Here is a 14757-nt window from a genome sequence, read left to right as displayed (position 1 = left end):
TCATATTGAATCCTACTGAATGATAAAAAAAAAAAAAAAATCTAAAATCACAGAGAAATCTATATCGCTGTCAGTTCATATAATTTAACTTCACCTAATTTATCTGTTAGGGTGCGTTGACACTTTGGCAGATTTTTGTGGACCGAAAAGCTCCATTGTTGTCAATAGTGAGGTGATTTGCATGACGCAACATATAACTTTTGTAACCACATTTGTTTTTATAAACATCCGGTTTCTTTCTCAACTGTTCACTTATGACATAACCGAGAGAATACTTGCCGAGATGGGTATTTAGACAATTTTGTGTGCGTGCGTCTGTTCAAGTTCAAGGAAACACAAAAGAGGAATCAATTTCGGTGTACGAGCACTATCTGAAACTGAAATTTTATGTGATTCTGTGTCTGGAACTTCTGATGACTCACCTGGAATGATATTTCCATTTTTTTTTCGTTTGTAGATGGGCATGGCAGGTGGCAACAGTCCGTTTGGTCAGTACCAGGCTGGAGGGCAACAAATGGGCACGACTGGCGTGAACGCTCAGAATAAAGGCGGCCTCCCCAACAGCCTGCCCCCATTTCCAACGGACCTAAAAGGAGCGACGGTCACCAGCGTGCCAAACATGGTGAGTTTCCCATCATGCACACAAACCGTATGGAGCTTGCAGGCCAAAGCTAATCCAGTGATGCCGTCGCCCGTTCTCTCGCCCGCAGCCTCAGCAGCAGCAGGTGTCGGTGGGGATGGTGGCAGGTCAGAGCGTGTCCGCGGGCCCCACGGCCGACCCGGAGAAGCGTAAGCTGATCCAGCAGCAGCTGGTTCTGCTGCTCCACGCCCACAAGTGCCAGCGGCGCGAGCAGGCCAACGGCGAGGTGCGAGCCTGCGCCCTGCCCCACTGCAGGACCATGAAGAACGTCCTCAACCACATGACACACTGCCAGGCCGGCAAATCATGCCAAGGTGAGTCGACATTGAATGAGTGTCGCACGCTGCTTTTGACCACAACATGAAAAGTTGTGCTGAGAGTGTTACAGAAGGGCGATATTATAAAGTTGCTAAACAGAAGGTGGCAAGAATTGACAGCAGACAGTAAACCGTGAGAAGGTTTACTAGAGATTGGTAGAGAATGTTGTTCTAAAAAGTATTACAAGATATCCATTTCTTTCAGAATCTAATTCCTAACACTTCTGGTTCCTTAATAATTCCATTAAGATCTATTTTAGTATTTATAAGTACTATAAGTACAAAAAATTCTTGCAAAAGGTGCACAAACTTTTAACTACTTAATATATATATATATGTTATTTTTCATTTTGAATATGTTAATTTTGTTTCTATTTTGCTCATTTATATTAATTTTAGTAATAAATATATTCATAAACAGGAATTTATAAGTTAACTTTAAAAAAATATAAATATTACTAACTTTAATATTACTAAATGTTACTAACGGCATTACTTTTTCCAGTAACGAGTAATCTAATTGATTACTCTTCTCATCTTAATAACGCCATTACTGCCAAAAAATGCGGCGCGTTACTATAACTGATGAAGCTGTTTTTTTTCATCAGACCAACTAGATCTCTGAGCGAGAGGCAAATACTTTTTTTTTACTGTTCTTCCTTGGTTAGTGGGCAGAGCACGAGACAAGCGCATAAATGCTGACGATTGGCTGAGGTAGAGTAAAATTTCATTGTAAGCTAATCAGAGGTAGAGTTGGGCGGTTGTTCGAAAGCACGCTGGGCATTCGGCTCTTTTGACTCAGCTCACTGAAAAGAGCCGGCTCTTTTGGCTCACAAACGGCTCTTTAAATTACTTTGACTATAATATTTCAATTTTTATTACATAATTATTTAATTTCTATAGGCTAAATTTGTAAAAATAGAGTCGGCTCTTCGGATATGCGAGCCAGCTCCCGACATTCACCTAAAAGAGCCGGCTCTTAGAGTCGGCTCATTCGCGAATCGCGAACGACCCATCAAAAGCTCATTCGCGAACGAGTCGATCCATCATCACTAGCGCTCATTCGCGAACGAGTCGATCCATCATCACTAACGCTCATTCGCGAACGACCCATCATCACTAACGTTCATGAATTGCGAACGACCCATCATAACGCATAGTCGGACAGGACAGGACACACAAGGAACAACACAAGCCAGTCAGTCAACGAGAGACAGGTATGGTGACGAGCCCAAATAATCCAAGTAGTTCATCCCCACAGCAACATTTTTTTTTTCTAGATGTGTACAATGTTTCATGTTTCTGTTAATAATGTATTGTATTAAGTGTCCATTTCATTATAATATTCAGATTTATCATAAATAATTGAACATGCACATGTATTTTAAGTTCCGTTAAAGAGGTGGGGTCACATTTGAGCATTTAAAATTTTATTTTACTTGAAAGTAACGCAATAGTTACTTTCTTAAGTAACTAGTTACTTTTAAAATGTGTAACTGAGTAACTAATTGAGTTACTTTTTGGAAGAAGTAACTAGTAACTGTAACTAATTACTTTTTAAAAGTAACTTGCCCAACACTGGGTATTTTATACAAATTAATCAAGAATTAATAATGTGAAGAATTACATGCATGAAATGAAAATATTAATTAATTAAAAATGTTTCTTATTTTCATGCATGTATGTAATACGATATTATTTTCATACAACATGAAATATTTATTAAAACAAGTTGGGTTTAGGTTTGGAACAAGGGTTGCGTGAAGAATGATTTTCGCGCAGAAAGTGTGTGTGTGTGAGAGAGAGAGAGAATCCATTGAAGTGTGTCTGCTGTATTTTGTGGGTTGAGGTGTGCAGTAGCAGACCTGTTTTAATCTGCGCTCTGTTTAGTCTCAGCGAGAGCGGTAATGAGATGTTTTTTGTTCTGATGTGGGGTTTAGAGCATTGTGTGCGTCAGACACAATGTTTAATGGCACATTCGAAAGTCGTCCCATTGAGGTGTGAGGTTTGTAACCACCACAATAAAGGATGTCAAATATCACGGTTGTGCGCTTGCATAGAATTTCTTTCTGGCCTAACACTTTTCGGTTCACAACTAGTAACGTTTCATTCACACACACAGGGAATTTCCCGAGCAAATGCTTTGCTCCGTCTCAAATATAACAGTCCATTTAGAGAGCAACTAGTGCCTTTATGGTATAATGCAGTATTAAGGAGTTGGCAGACAGCAGGAGAGGGCTTGCGGCGGCCCGATGCTGCCCGGCTGCTTTGCTCTTAGTGCTGTAGTTGTTGTTGGACCCGGAGCACAGGGCTTCATTTCAACTCAAACGCAAGCGCGGTGCCAAACGTACCCTCCACGCTGCCAGCTCATTTCCTGTTGTTCCCTGCCCGCGGTGACACCCGTATCTCTCTCTCTCTTTTGGACTCTTGGGGAAAGGCATGAACGTCTAGAGATCATTCTTAAAGCGTCATGTTCTTGCAGACAGTGTTTAAAGCATCCTGAAGGCTCTTGGCAGAACTCGCTTCCTTTTAGAGCCATCAGCATTGTTATGCTTGCACCTCGTTCAAACCAGTGAATCACAGCAGCAATAAATCATAATTGTGTCGATGCTGGAAACCACCAATGTGACAACTCAGTCGCTGTGTATGATATATATATATATATATATGCTTTAAAATCACGTCTGTGTGTGCGTACAGTTCCGTGAAGACCTGATTTTTTGCTCCCAGGTTTGCAGCATTTGTACTTTGGCTCAGGCTTTCTTCTCTCTCTGTCTCTGCAGTGGCTCACTGTGCTTCATCGAGGCAGATCATCTCGCACTGGAAGAACTGCACGAGACACGACTGTCCTGTCTGCCTCCCGCTGAAGAACGCCAGTGACAAGCGCAACCAGCAACGTGAGTCTTTCCTGCGTCAAACTCTTCTTTACTTCACTACAATATAAAATAGTAATGTACAGTTAATAATTCTGTATTTGTATGTTTCTTGAGAGGGAGAAAGAGAGAGATGCGTGTGTGAATTACCTGCGTCTGTTCATAGTCTTTTTTTTTTTCTATTAACAACGAAGCTGTGAGTTTAATTACTTCAGAATAGTCGCTATTTTATTACTAAAAGTCACGGGACAGCATTGATAACAAGATTCTGTGCTCCAGAATTGTTCTGTGTTTAAACGGGAAGCCTATATATCCATTAAAATAGTTGTAATCTCTGTTTATAGTTGTCCACAGAGCTGTTATGAAGCATCGTTCAATTAAAATTCAGAATTAGAACAAATTCAGTTGCATGGTGTTTTCTGGATATGTAGATATTCAGCTGGATTCTGTGAGGAAAGGCATCATTGTAGTTCATTAGCTGTGAATGTTTTATATGGCCCGTGTATGTGTGCTGTGGAGGAGGGGCTCGAAAGATGAGGAGAATTGTGCCGCCCGCTGGCTGAGCGCGCCGGTGACTCATTAAAATCTCATGCTGTTACAGCTCCAGCAAACCTGCAAACTGCCTCTCCCTCTTCCAAGCGTCTCTCATCATGAGTCGGAGAGTGCGAGGCAGCTAAAGTGTTTGTTTTTGCAAATAGCGTCTCGGACCCACTCCCCTTCCTTTCTACTTTCCTCAGTTTTTTTTCCCACAACTAATGTTTTCTTCCAGATGGCTGTTTGGCAGGTTTTGATATTTTTTTTTTAAATATGCAGATGTCGTCTTCCCAGAAGGCTTCTAACATCTCTTTCCTGCATTACAGCAATGCTGAGTCCCCCCAGCGCTGGTCTGCAATCCCCCATCGGGTCGGTCGGCGCGGGGCAGCAGACGGCGCCCACTCTTCCCAGCTCAACGCCCATCGACCCCAGCTCCATGAAGCGGGCATACGCTGCCCTCGGCCTCCCCTACAGCAACCAGAGCCCCACACAGACCCAGTCCCCTGCACAGACGCAGGGCCCCGGGCAGCCGACTGCACAGACGCCACACCAGCAGCAAATTAGATCCATCAATGCGCTCGGTACACACTTAATTACTTTATTGTAGAGAAATATATTAATAATAATAGTAGTAATAATAATAAGAATTGTTGATATTTCAAATGATCATATTAATTAAAAAAAGTTAATGTTTATTATATATATATATATATATATATATATATATAAACATTATTTTTAATGTTATTTTTTATTTTATATATATATATATATATATATATATATAAGGATAAAAATATGTAATATTGAATATTATTTAATGTTATTTTTATTATGCATGTATAAAGAATAAAAATAAACATATTTAATAATAATAATAAACAAAAATATATATAAATATGTTAAATTAATCTATAGTTTATATAAAAATATAATGTAATATTGAATATTATTAAATGTTATTGTTATTATACATGTCAAAGAATAAAAATAAACATGTACTTATTTAATAATAATAATAATAAATATATATATATATATATATATATATATATATATATATATATATATATATATATTGAGGATATATACAATATATATATATATATATATATATATGTGTGTGTATATATATATATTTATATTTGCATTTTTTAAAATAAATTAAATTATTGCAAACAATGTATTTAAATTATATTGTAACCAAAATTTTTTTTTTATTGAAATATTGATTTTGCCATGAATATAACCATTGCTGCTAATATGGTGTTAAATAATAAATAAATAAATAGAATAAATTAAAACGAATATATTAAATTTGTATACAAATTATATATAAACTAATATATTGTATTTAATTTATGTATATTTATTTATTGTTAGATGCTTTTATTTTTTACATATGGATATTTATAATCTTATACATTTCATAATTGTATATATGTATTTTTTAATTTTTTGTCCAGGGGGTGGTCAGTTGAACCAAATCGGCGTCCCGACATCAGAACAGTCTAAGCTGCTCCCAGATGGCACCATGTCGTCAACACTTAACTCTAACAAGTACGCCACCACGGACACACACCAACCAAAACACGCCCCCAGCTCTTAATTGCTAAAAATGTATGTTTTAAATCTGTTTGCTAACAAAGTCTCCTGATTCCCCTGGCGCAGTCAGCTGATGCCGGACGGCACTACGGTAGGCAGCATGGGTAACCTGCCCACAGCGGCCCCTCTGTCAGCCACCGGTGTGAGGAAAGCCTGGCACGAGCATGTCACTCAGGACCTCCGTAACCACCTCGTACACAAACTGTTAGTACAAGCTGCTCTTGCACTATATAGATTTAGTCACACTTTACTTCAGGGTTCAATTCTCACTATTAACTACGACTTTTGTCTCAATAAACTCATAAATATTGCTTATTAATAGTGAGTAAGGTAGTTAAGTTTAGGTATTGGGTAGGATTAAGGGATGTAGAATATGGTCATATAGACTAAGGCATTAATATGTGCTTAATAAGTACTAATAAACAGCCAATATTCTAGTAATATGCCTGCTAATAAGCAACTAGTGAACAGTGAGAATTGGACCTTAAACCTAGAGTGTTACCATATATTTATAAATATTTTAAACAATTTTGCTCATCAAGGCTGCATTTATTTAATAAAAAATGCAGTTAAATAGAAAAAGATTGTGAAATATTTTATATTTAAATTTTAATATATTTTAAGATGTAATTTATTCCTGTGATCAAAGCTGAATTTTCAGCATCATTACTCCAGTATTGCACAATAACAATTTATCAAATAATTGATTTGTTTTTCCTTTAAAACAATTTTTTTTTGGGACAGGAGACATGTACAAGCAAAATGATTTTAATTTATTTGAATACAAAAAGTGTGCTAGGTTTTTTTAATATTTCAGTTTATTTGATAATTATGGGATTATGTATATTAACATTGGATTAAATGCAGCATGCAGTTCATTTTGTAACCCAAATACCAATAATAATCCGATAAAAATAGGTTCTTCATAATGTGGGACTTTTAATTATTATTTTGAAATGATTACTTTTTACTGTAAGCACTCGTACAACCATCTAAAACACATTACAATACAAACACCATAAAGTAAACAATGTCATAATTCATCAACAGTAGATCATAAGCATTTACTGGGCATTAATACACAGTATTTTCTGAAACCTCAAGCTTGTAGAACAGTGCAACAGCGCTTTCACTTTGAAATGTGTAGTTTAATATCCATATTGCGTTTCCTGTTTCCGTGACCAAATTTAAGACCTCTTAAAGTTAAAATAATTTAAAGACTTCAGCTATTTAATTTATGTATATTTTAAATGTAATCAATGTCCTGTTGATCCAGGGGGGTTGTTCTTTGTAATAAGTAACTTAAACATAGTTTTGCGCTCTGTGTGTTTTAGTGTGCAGGCCATCTTCCCTACGCCAGACCCCGCCGCCCTGAAGGACCGCCGTATGGAGAACCTGGTGGCGTACGCACGGAAAGTGGAAGGGGATATGTACGAGTCTGCCAACAGCAGGGTGAGCACAAACCAGCACTCAAGCTTACACCTCAACCTAAAGGCGGATTAAGTGTGTAAAGTGACATTCTTCAGCACTGTTGCTTTTAATAATGTAGTCCGTGTGTGTTCTATAGGACGAGTACTATCACTTCCTGGCGGAGAAGATCTATAAGATCCAGAAAGAACTGGAGGAGAAGAGAAGGTCTCGATTACAGAAGCAGATTATTAACCAGGCGCCCTTGACTGCGGCGGGACAACAGCCATCGGCCCTCAACCAGCCTAATGTCATGGGACCTCGGCAGAGTGAGTCATGGAACCCTAAATCTCTCATTTATGCTACATTATCAACAAATATTGGATTCAATCGTTTTGTCAATTGGGGGAGAAGTTGTTATATGCTATGCGAGTAAGTTTTAGTCCAATGTGATAACATTAATTAGCACAGCGAGATAACTCCGTGTCAAAATAAGCTGAACACACAAACACACAAACTTTGCCAGTTTTCTGATCAGATTTTGTCTCGTCCCTCTCTTCAGATGGACCCGTGCCTATGCCTAATGTGCCAAATCAGATCATCAATCGCATGCAGGTGTCTCAAGGTACTTCGCCAGTCCCACTCGCCGCAAATCATGTCTGGGAAACACATTTGTTTTCTCATCTTTAAACTAAAAACTCTTCGCTATCAATCTTGCGTGATGTGTTTTCCAACAGGGATGAATCCATTCAGTGCAATGCCCAATGTGCCGATGTCTCAGGCTCCCATGGCAACACGTGCTGCATCTCCGATAAACCATCAACAGATCAACATGAACCAAGTCCCTACGGTCAGTCTTCATTTCTGGTTCTTTGCTCAATCAATCAATCAATAAAATGTTCTTTATACATCACTTTTCCAAACAAATCAGTGCAGTTCAAAATGTTTTACAGGAGGCAAGAACAATAAATTGACACTAGGATTAAAATAAGACCCAATAATAGATTATAAAATTAACATTACAAGTTAAAAGCATAAAATGGAAAATCAATAATGATGATTAATTTAAACAAGTACTAAAGTTAATGTACTATTACAAGAAAGCCACACTAAAAAGGCATTTTTCATTTAGTTTAAAACTTTCAATATTTTCTGAACACGCATCTCATTGTATATTTCTCGCCTTTTTTTTTTCTTCAGATAAATATGTCTCCCACGCGAATGCCCCCAACGCAAGGAATGCTGGGAGCTCATGCTGGGAACATGGTGGCGCAGACGGCCAACCAGACGCCGTTCATGGCTCAACCGCAGTTCCCTGCCAACACCAATGCCATGAACGTCACCATGGGCCAGCCCAACGCGCAGGCGGCCGTTTCACAGGTGCACACATGCACTCGCGTTCCTAAAGTAACCTCATTCCGCTTGCCGATTTCCCCTCTTAACAAGTTTTTTCCCTGCTTGTGTGCGTGCAATCTCTCCTTCCCCAGCAGCAGCCGAACGCTAACCTCCCCCTGAATGCACTTGGGCCCTTGGGTCCCTCACTAGGCTGCCCCACGCCCCCTCAGGCTCCACTCCGCGCCACACCACCCCCCAATGCCACCGCCAGCACCACTAACCTGCCAGCAGCACTGCAGCCCAGTCAGGCCTCCACACCCAACCCCACCCCTGCTCAGGGCACCCCGCCCCACATGCAGCCCCAGGCGGAGCTGCCCCTCCCTGGAACACCGGTGAGACCCCGCAGAGCCGTCCTCAAATGACCGTTACGAAACCTAGTGAGCTGCCCCACATAGGCAGCATCCTGACCCAAATTAAACTTTATATACAACTCATTCAGGACATGGACAGAAATGTTTTAGGCACCACACAAATTGCACTTCATATGACACTAGGGATACATGGGGGAATTAATTGCGATTTAAAAAAAATAATTCTTCCATTTTCTTCTTCCTTAAATCACAATTTAAAATGTGTTTTGTTTTGTTTGCTATGCTTGTTTGTAGGGCTGCACAATTTGGCCCAAATATTTGTGATTTTATATATATGACTATAATATAATAACCCTAAACCAGAAATAATAATACTAATAATAATTATTATTATTATTACTAAATAAAATATTACAAGAAAAGTATTTGTGATAGTGATATTTTTCTGTAAAATAAAATCAAGTATTTACGAAAAAATTATATAATTTTATTTTACGCTACAACTGTATAATTACAGTAATATTTATGACCGTCTTAAAGGCCAAAAATGAAAATTCTGTCATAATTTACTCTCCCTCAAGTTGTTCTAAACCTGTATGAGTTTCTTTCTTTACAAAAGAAGATATTTTTAAGAATGTGGGAAACCAAACAGTTGACGGTAGCCATTGACTTCCGTAGTATGAAAGAAAATACTATGGAAGTCAATGGGGTCCATCAACTGTTTGGTTTCCCACATTCTTCAAAATATCTTCTTTTGTATTCAGCAGAGCAAAAAAAAAAAAAAACACTCTAAAATTATTTTGGGGAACTATATTTTTAATATCGTCATTTTCAAACGGTAAACCGTCAAGCTTTTATTTTGGTAAATATATAGCACTCTTTGGTTAAAATTTTCAGTAAGCTTATTGCAGTTCATTCTGTGATTGCACTTTTCATGAAGGATACATGAACTGCTGCATGATTTTGGACGCAATCCGACTCTGGTTTCGCTTCGCGTCGCCTGCATCTAGGCCAAAAGTTGCTCTTGAACACACACTGCAAAGACTACAACCAATGGCCAACTAGCAAGTACGTCCTGCGCCTGCGTGAGAGTAAATAACTCCATACCAGCAGGTGGCAGTAGTTGTTATTCCTAATTCGTTTCATTCCTCATTTAAAAAGGGAAACCAGAAGAGCTAGGACATAAAGCAGTGCTGGTTTACCTCTTGAGTATCGTTTACCATCGTTTGCTTGCTTCGTAACTTCCATTTGTCTTTTTGTGTACTAGTTCGCTAAGCCAGTCAAAGTGACACACATGCTTTGCTACCGATTCAACATGCTTAGTTGGCCAAAAAGCTGCCGACAGGGGTCTGACTAGTTCTGACGATGCAGAACACATTTAAAAAATAAAACAATGTGTACAGACACTCATTGACGGCCTGACATTGGCCAACGGTATGTGTCAACGGTACCCTTTGATGTTCGGTAACTTTTGCAGTTATTTGACTAATTTTTGTGGCCGAAATCAAGTAATTTTAATAGCATGAAATTGAGATGGTAAAAGATTTCCCCATGCAAATTTCGCAACTGGTTCAAGTGGTTCACACATTCGCCTGTGTTGACAGGCTTTCCACCTTTAGGGGAAAAGGCTCGACTTTGACCTCAGTGGGCCGCTCACTAGGTTTTTGGACAAAGTTATGTTATTGTTATCAAACTAAATTTGTCATCTGCCAAAAATGAGAAAGTTTTAAGACAAAATTCAAATAAATTTTTTTTAAAGGCAGTAAATACTCTCTTTCAGAGTGGTGAAAACCGCGTACCCACTCCAGCATCAGCAGCCAGCGCCGAGCTGCACTCCCAGCATGCCGTGCCTGACGTACCGCCCAGTGACACTAAAACAGAAGAGCAGGACTATGACATGAGCATCAAAACAGAGCCCAAGATGGAGGTGTGTATCATATTTATGTTGTATTTTATATTCAGATTTCTGATTAATCATGTGAGCCTGAAGACTGGAGTAATGCTGCTTAAAATTCAGCTTTGAATCACAGGGATAAGTTACATTTTAAAATATATATTCAAATAGAAAACGTAATATTGTAATTTTTCACAATATTACTGTTTTTACTGTATTTCTGATCAAATAAATGCATAATAAAAAAAAAATTACCAACCCCAAACTTGACATGAGTGTGTCAGATTTTGATGATGGTTCTGGTCTCTGTTAGACGGAGGACGACACAGGCTCCCTATTGGTCAAAAAGGAGGAGCAAGAGGGGTTGGAGGCCAAGCAGGAGCCAATGGAGGCGGAAGACAAGAAGATGGACTTGAAGACCGAGACCAAAGAGGAGGATGAAAGCAGGACAAACGGCACAACGTCCTCTTCACCGCCCCAGTCTCGCAGGAAAAGTATGAACCTATATTTCTCTTCTGTGAGCTCTACATTTCTCTGTCCTTGTAGTTTTTTGTTGTTGTTAGTTTCGTTAAAGATACCATATTATGCCCACTTTCAAAGTCTTCATTTTGTTTTTGGGGTCCACTAGAAGAAGAGGTTTTCATGCTTAAATGTTCAACATTATTTTTCACATATTCTCAGTTATTGCAGCTCCTCTCTTTCCAGTCTGTTAGTAACGTTCTGTTTAGTTTCTGTCTCTATGAAGCCCCTCCTTCTTCTGAAAAGCACAATGTTCTCTAATTGGTTGACCACTTTGGCACTTTCAACACTACTAACTCAACCAGGCCTCGCCTCTTTATTTAGCATATGCCTTGGACAGAAATTATTTAAATGAGGAATATTGTGACGTGTTCGTTCCCAATGGAGGCATTTCAGGGAGTTCAGAAACAGTGAGCACTGATATAGAGAATTACTCTCTCTGGAGTGACTTAGAGAGAAAGTTGAAAATGTGAAAAAGCATAATAGGTCGTCATTAATCTTGTGTCTGTCCCTGTCTTTTGTGTTTCCTGCTCTCTCTTTCTTCTCAGTCTTTAAGCCAGAAGAATTGCGGCAGGCGTTGATGCCGACGCTGGAGTCTCTGTACAGGCAGGATCCAGAGTCTCTGCCCTTCCGACAGCCTGTGGACCCGACACTTCTGGGCATCCCTGTGAGTCTTAAATACATGCGTGCTTACATCTCTGTGAAATGTCTGGAAAATCGATCTAAATCCCAAGAGTGAAAACAGTACGAGTACATATTTGACTGAATTATGAAGGCTTTTCCTTTCCTGCCTTTAGGACTACTTCGATATCGTGAAGAACCCCATTGACCTGTCCACTATCAAACGCAAACTAGACACGGGTCAGTATCAGGAGCCCTGGCAGTACGTAGACGACGTGTGGCTGATGTTCAACAACGCGTGGCTGTACAACAGGAAGACATCGCGCGTGTACAAGTACTGCTCTAAACTGGCTGAGGTGTTCGAGCAGGAGATCGACCCGGTCATGCAGGGACTCGGTTACTGCTGCGGGAGGAAGGTGAGATGATCACTGGCTTTCAACTCCGATTCTGTTGTCATGCTAATTCCACAGATAATAATAATAATGTGCAGATAAATGTATTATTGAATTTGAAACTGAACAATAACACTATTGTCTTGCAAGAGCTGCTTTACAGCAGAATTGAAGGGTTGCATCACTGATTCTGTTATCTTCCAGTTATCACTGTAAAGCTGCTTTGAAACAATCTGTATTGTATAAAATGCTAAATAAATAAAGGTGACTTGATTTTTTAAATAAATGGTACCGTTATATTACTCCGCTATTATTATTAATTATTATAAATGTGATAATAAATATATAGTGTGTGTGATTGTATAATAAATGTTATCCAATAATATCTCTCCACAAAATGTATAATAGTGTGTGATTTAAAAAAAATATATGTATACATTATTGTTTAATAAATGGTTGCTTTATAATATTTTTCACAAACATAATTCATAAAAATGATTAGAAAATATCAGTAATGTGTAGTAATAATAATAATGTGCAAATAAATGTTTTTAATAAATTATCCAATAATATTTTTCCATAATAATAACAACATACTACTATGCAAATAAATGTATATTAAATATATAATTGAATAATAAAGAGTTATACAATAATTCTGCATGATCATAATAAATGCGTAAGCAAATGTGTATTAAATATTGTATAAATTGCATAGTAAATGGTTATACAATATCTCTCCCCAAAAGTAATAATACATTTATATTAAATATATTATTATTTAGTAAACGAGTGTGCACAAAGATGGTAATAAGGATAATCAGTAATAATGGGAAAATAAATATACTATTAAACAATAACTGCAAAAATGTCAAAAGGCAAAATATTTGGATTTATGGAAACGTAAAAATAAAGTAAATATCTAACACATTCAATTTTTGACATGGCGTAATTTTCTAAGCATGTTATCCACATCACCAATTATGCAGTTTTGTCTATTAATTATTAATTTGTTATTTTTGCCAACATACCTTTGGTTCAGTTGTTATGGTGCAAGTAATAGTAATACAACGGTAGTTCCATTATTGTCATATTTTCAGTGCTACTGAAGAACCTCCAGTATTTTGATATTAGCTAGTCAACTGACTCATGCTGGTCATCTGTACACAAACTGACATAAACAGGATTTTCCAGTCATGTTTCTAAACTCTTTTCTCCTCTCCTCCAACAGTACGAGTTTTCTCCTCAGACACTGTGCTGTTACGGGAAGCAACTGTGTACTATTCCCAGAGATGGCACTTATTACAGTTATCAGAACAGGTGAGACGACACGCTTACCATTCCTTGAGGTAACGTCCATGTTGTCAACAGCCTTAGGGAATGTGTAAGAGCACACTTGCATTCAAGCAGACATGCTCCCTGTCATGCGGTGTGGTTTTTAGTTTTGTCTGTTCGCGATTTGGCACGGACCGATAGCTTCTTTTTTTTTTTTATTCGTCAGATCAGACACTGGCATTAATCCTCCGTGTGGATATGTGTACGCTAGCATAGTTTACTCTGAGGCCCGTTCACATGTATTTGCTAAACATTCGATGGCATACTCGCTCTCAACCCCCTCCCCCTTTTCTCTTTCTTCACGGTTACTCAGTTTGAAGTCTCCAGCCAGTCCTAATTTATTGGCAGTTGTAATATTTGCACTGGCACATTTATGAGTTTTTCTTTTTGCTGCAAATTGCCTGCTACCTCAGAACAGGCTCCCTTGCGCCCTCTGTAGCAAAGAGCATGTCACTGGCAAACAGACACAGCCGCTCTCGCTCGCTTATACACTCACATCCACTGAATTTGGGCTTTTTTTATGTCAGCATTTGGCAGAGTTTCTCCTTATTCTTAGTTATATACATCCTGGCATTAATGTTTTCCCAGTTAACTCTTGGAAGCATTCACATTACATTTGCACTGTGATATTCGGCAGGCATATCATTACATTCAGGGAATAATCATCATACAAATGTTAATCAAGTTAATCATGTTAATAAGTAAATCGCTCTTGTGTGAATCGCTTGTGCACCTCCATGTAATTCCTGAAGTGATTCATGACTCAACTTGTGTTTATTGTGACTGTATAGGTATCATTTCTGCGAAAAGTGCTTCAACGAGATTCAGGGTGACAGTGTGACGCTAGGAGATGATCCTGCTCAGCCACAGACGTAAGTGATTGTTCCCCCCTTCTCTTTTAATAGTTATATTCA

General features: G+C 38.4%; 1 protein-coding gene across 3 annotated transcripts in view; it reads left to right on the top strand.

The window, feature by feature from the left end:
• crebbpa (CREB binding lysine acetyltransferase a) overlaps positions 1-14757 on the top strand; it is a 40886-nt gene that overhangs the window by 19072 nt on the left and 7057 nt on the right. Inside the window, exons 3-20 of one of the 3 annotated variants that reach the window (XM_079593661.1) lie at positions 458-622; positions 711-954; positions 3741-3854; positions 4691-4945; positions 5831-5924; positions 6036-6173; positions 7304-7421; positions 7537-7705; positions 7939-8001; positions 8114-8226; positions 8577-8756; positions 8867-9103; positions 10863-11009; positions 11290-11470; positions 12044-12162; positions 12293-12532; positions 13740-13828; positions 14635-14715. In XM_079593661.1, coding sequence (XP_079449787.1) covers positions 458-622; positions 711-954; positions 3741-3854; positions 4691-4945; positions 5831-5924; positions 6036-6173; positions 7304-7421; positions 7537-7705; positions 7939-8001; positions 8114-8226; positions 8577-8756; positions 8867-9103; positions 10863-11009; positions 11290-11470; positions 12044-12162; positions 12293-12532; positions 13740-13828; positions 14635-14715 — 2747 coding nt within the window. Of the gene's footprint in view, positions 1-457; positions 623-710; positions 955-3740; positions 3855-4690; positions 4946-5830; positions 5925-6035; positions 6174-7303; positions 7422-7536; positions 7706-7938; positions 8002-8113; positions 8227-8576; positions 8757-8863; positions 9104-10862; positions 11010-11289; positions 11471-12043; positions 12163-12292; positions 12533-13739; positions 13829-14634; positions 14716-14757 lie in introns of all 3 variants that reach the window. The other 2 variants (XM_079593660.1, XM_079593662.1) reach the window with 2 other exon arrangements.

Source organism: Phoxinus phoxinus (genome assembly GCF_949152265.1).
Source record: "Phoxinus phoxinus genome assembly, chromosome: 20".
Lineage (NCBI taxonomy): Eukaryota > Metazoa > Chordata > Actinopteri > Cypriniformes > Leuciscidae > Phoxinus > Phoxinus phoxinus.
The sequence above is the reverse complement of the archived record's forward strand: the minus strand, read 5'-3'. Positions and strand labels throughout refer to the sequence as shown.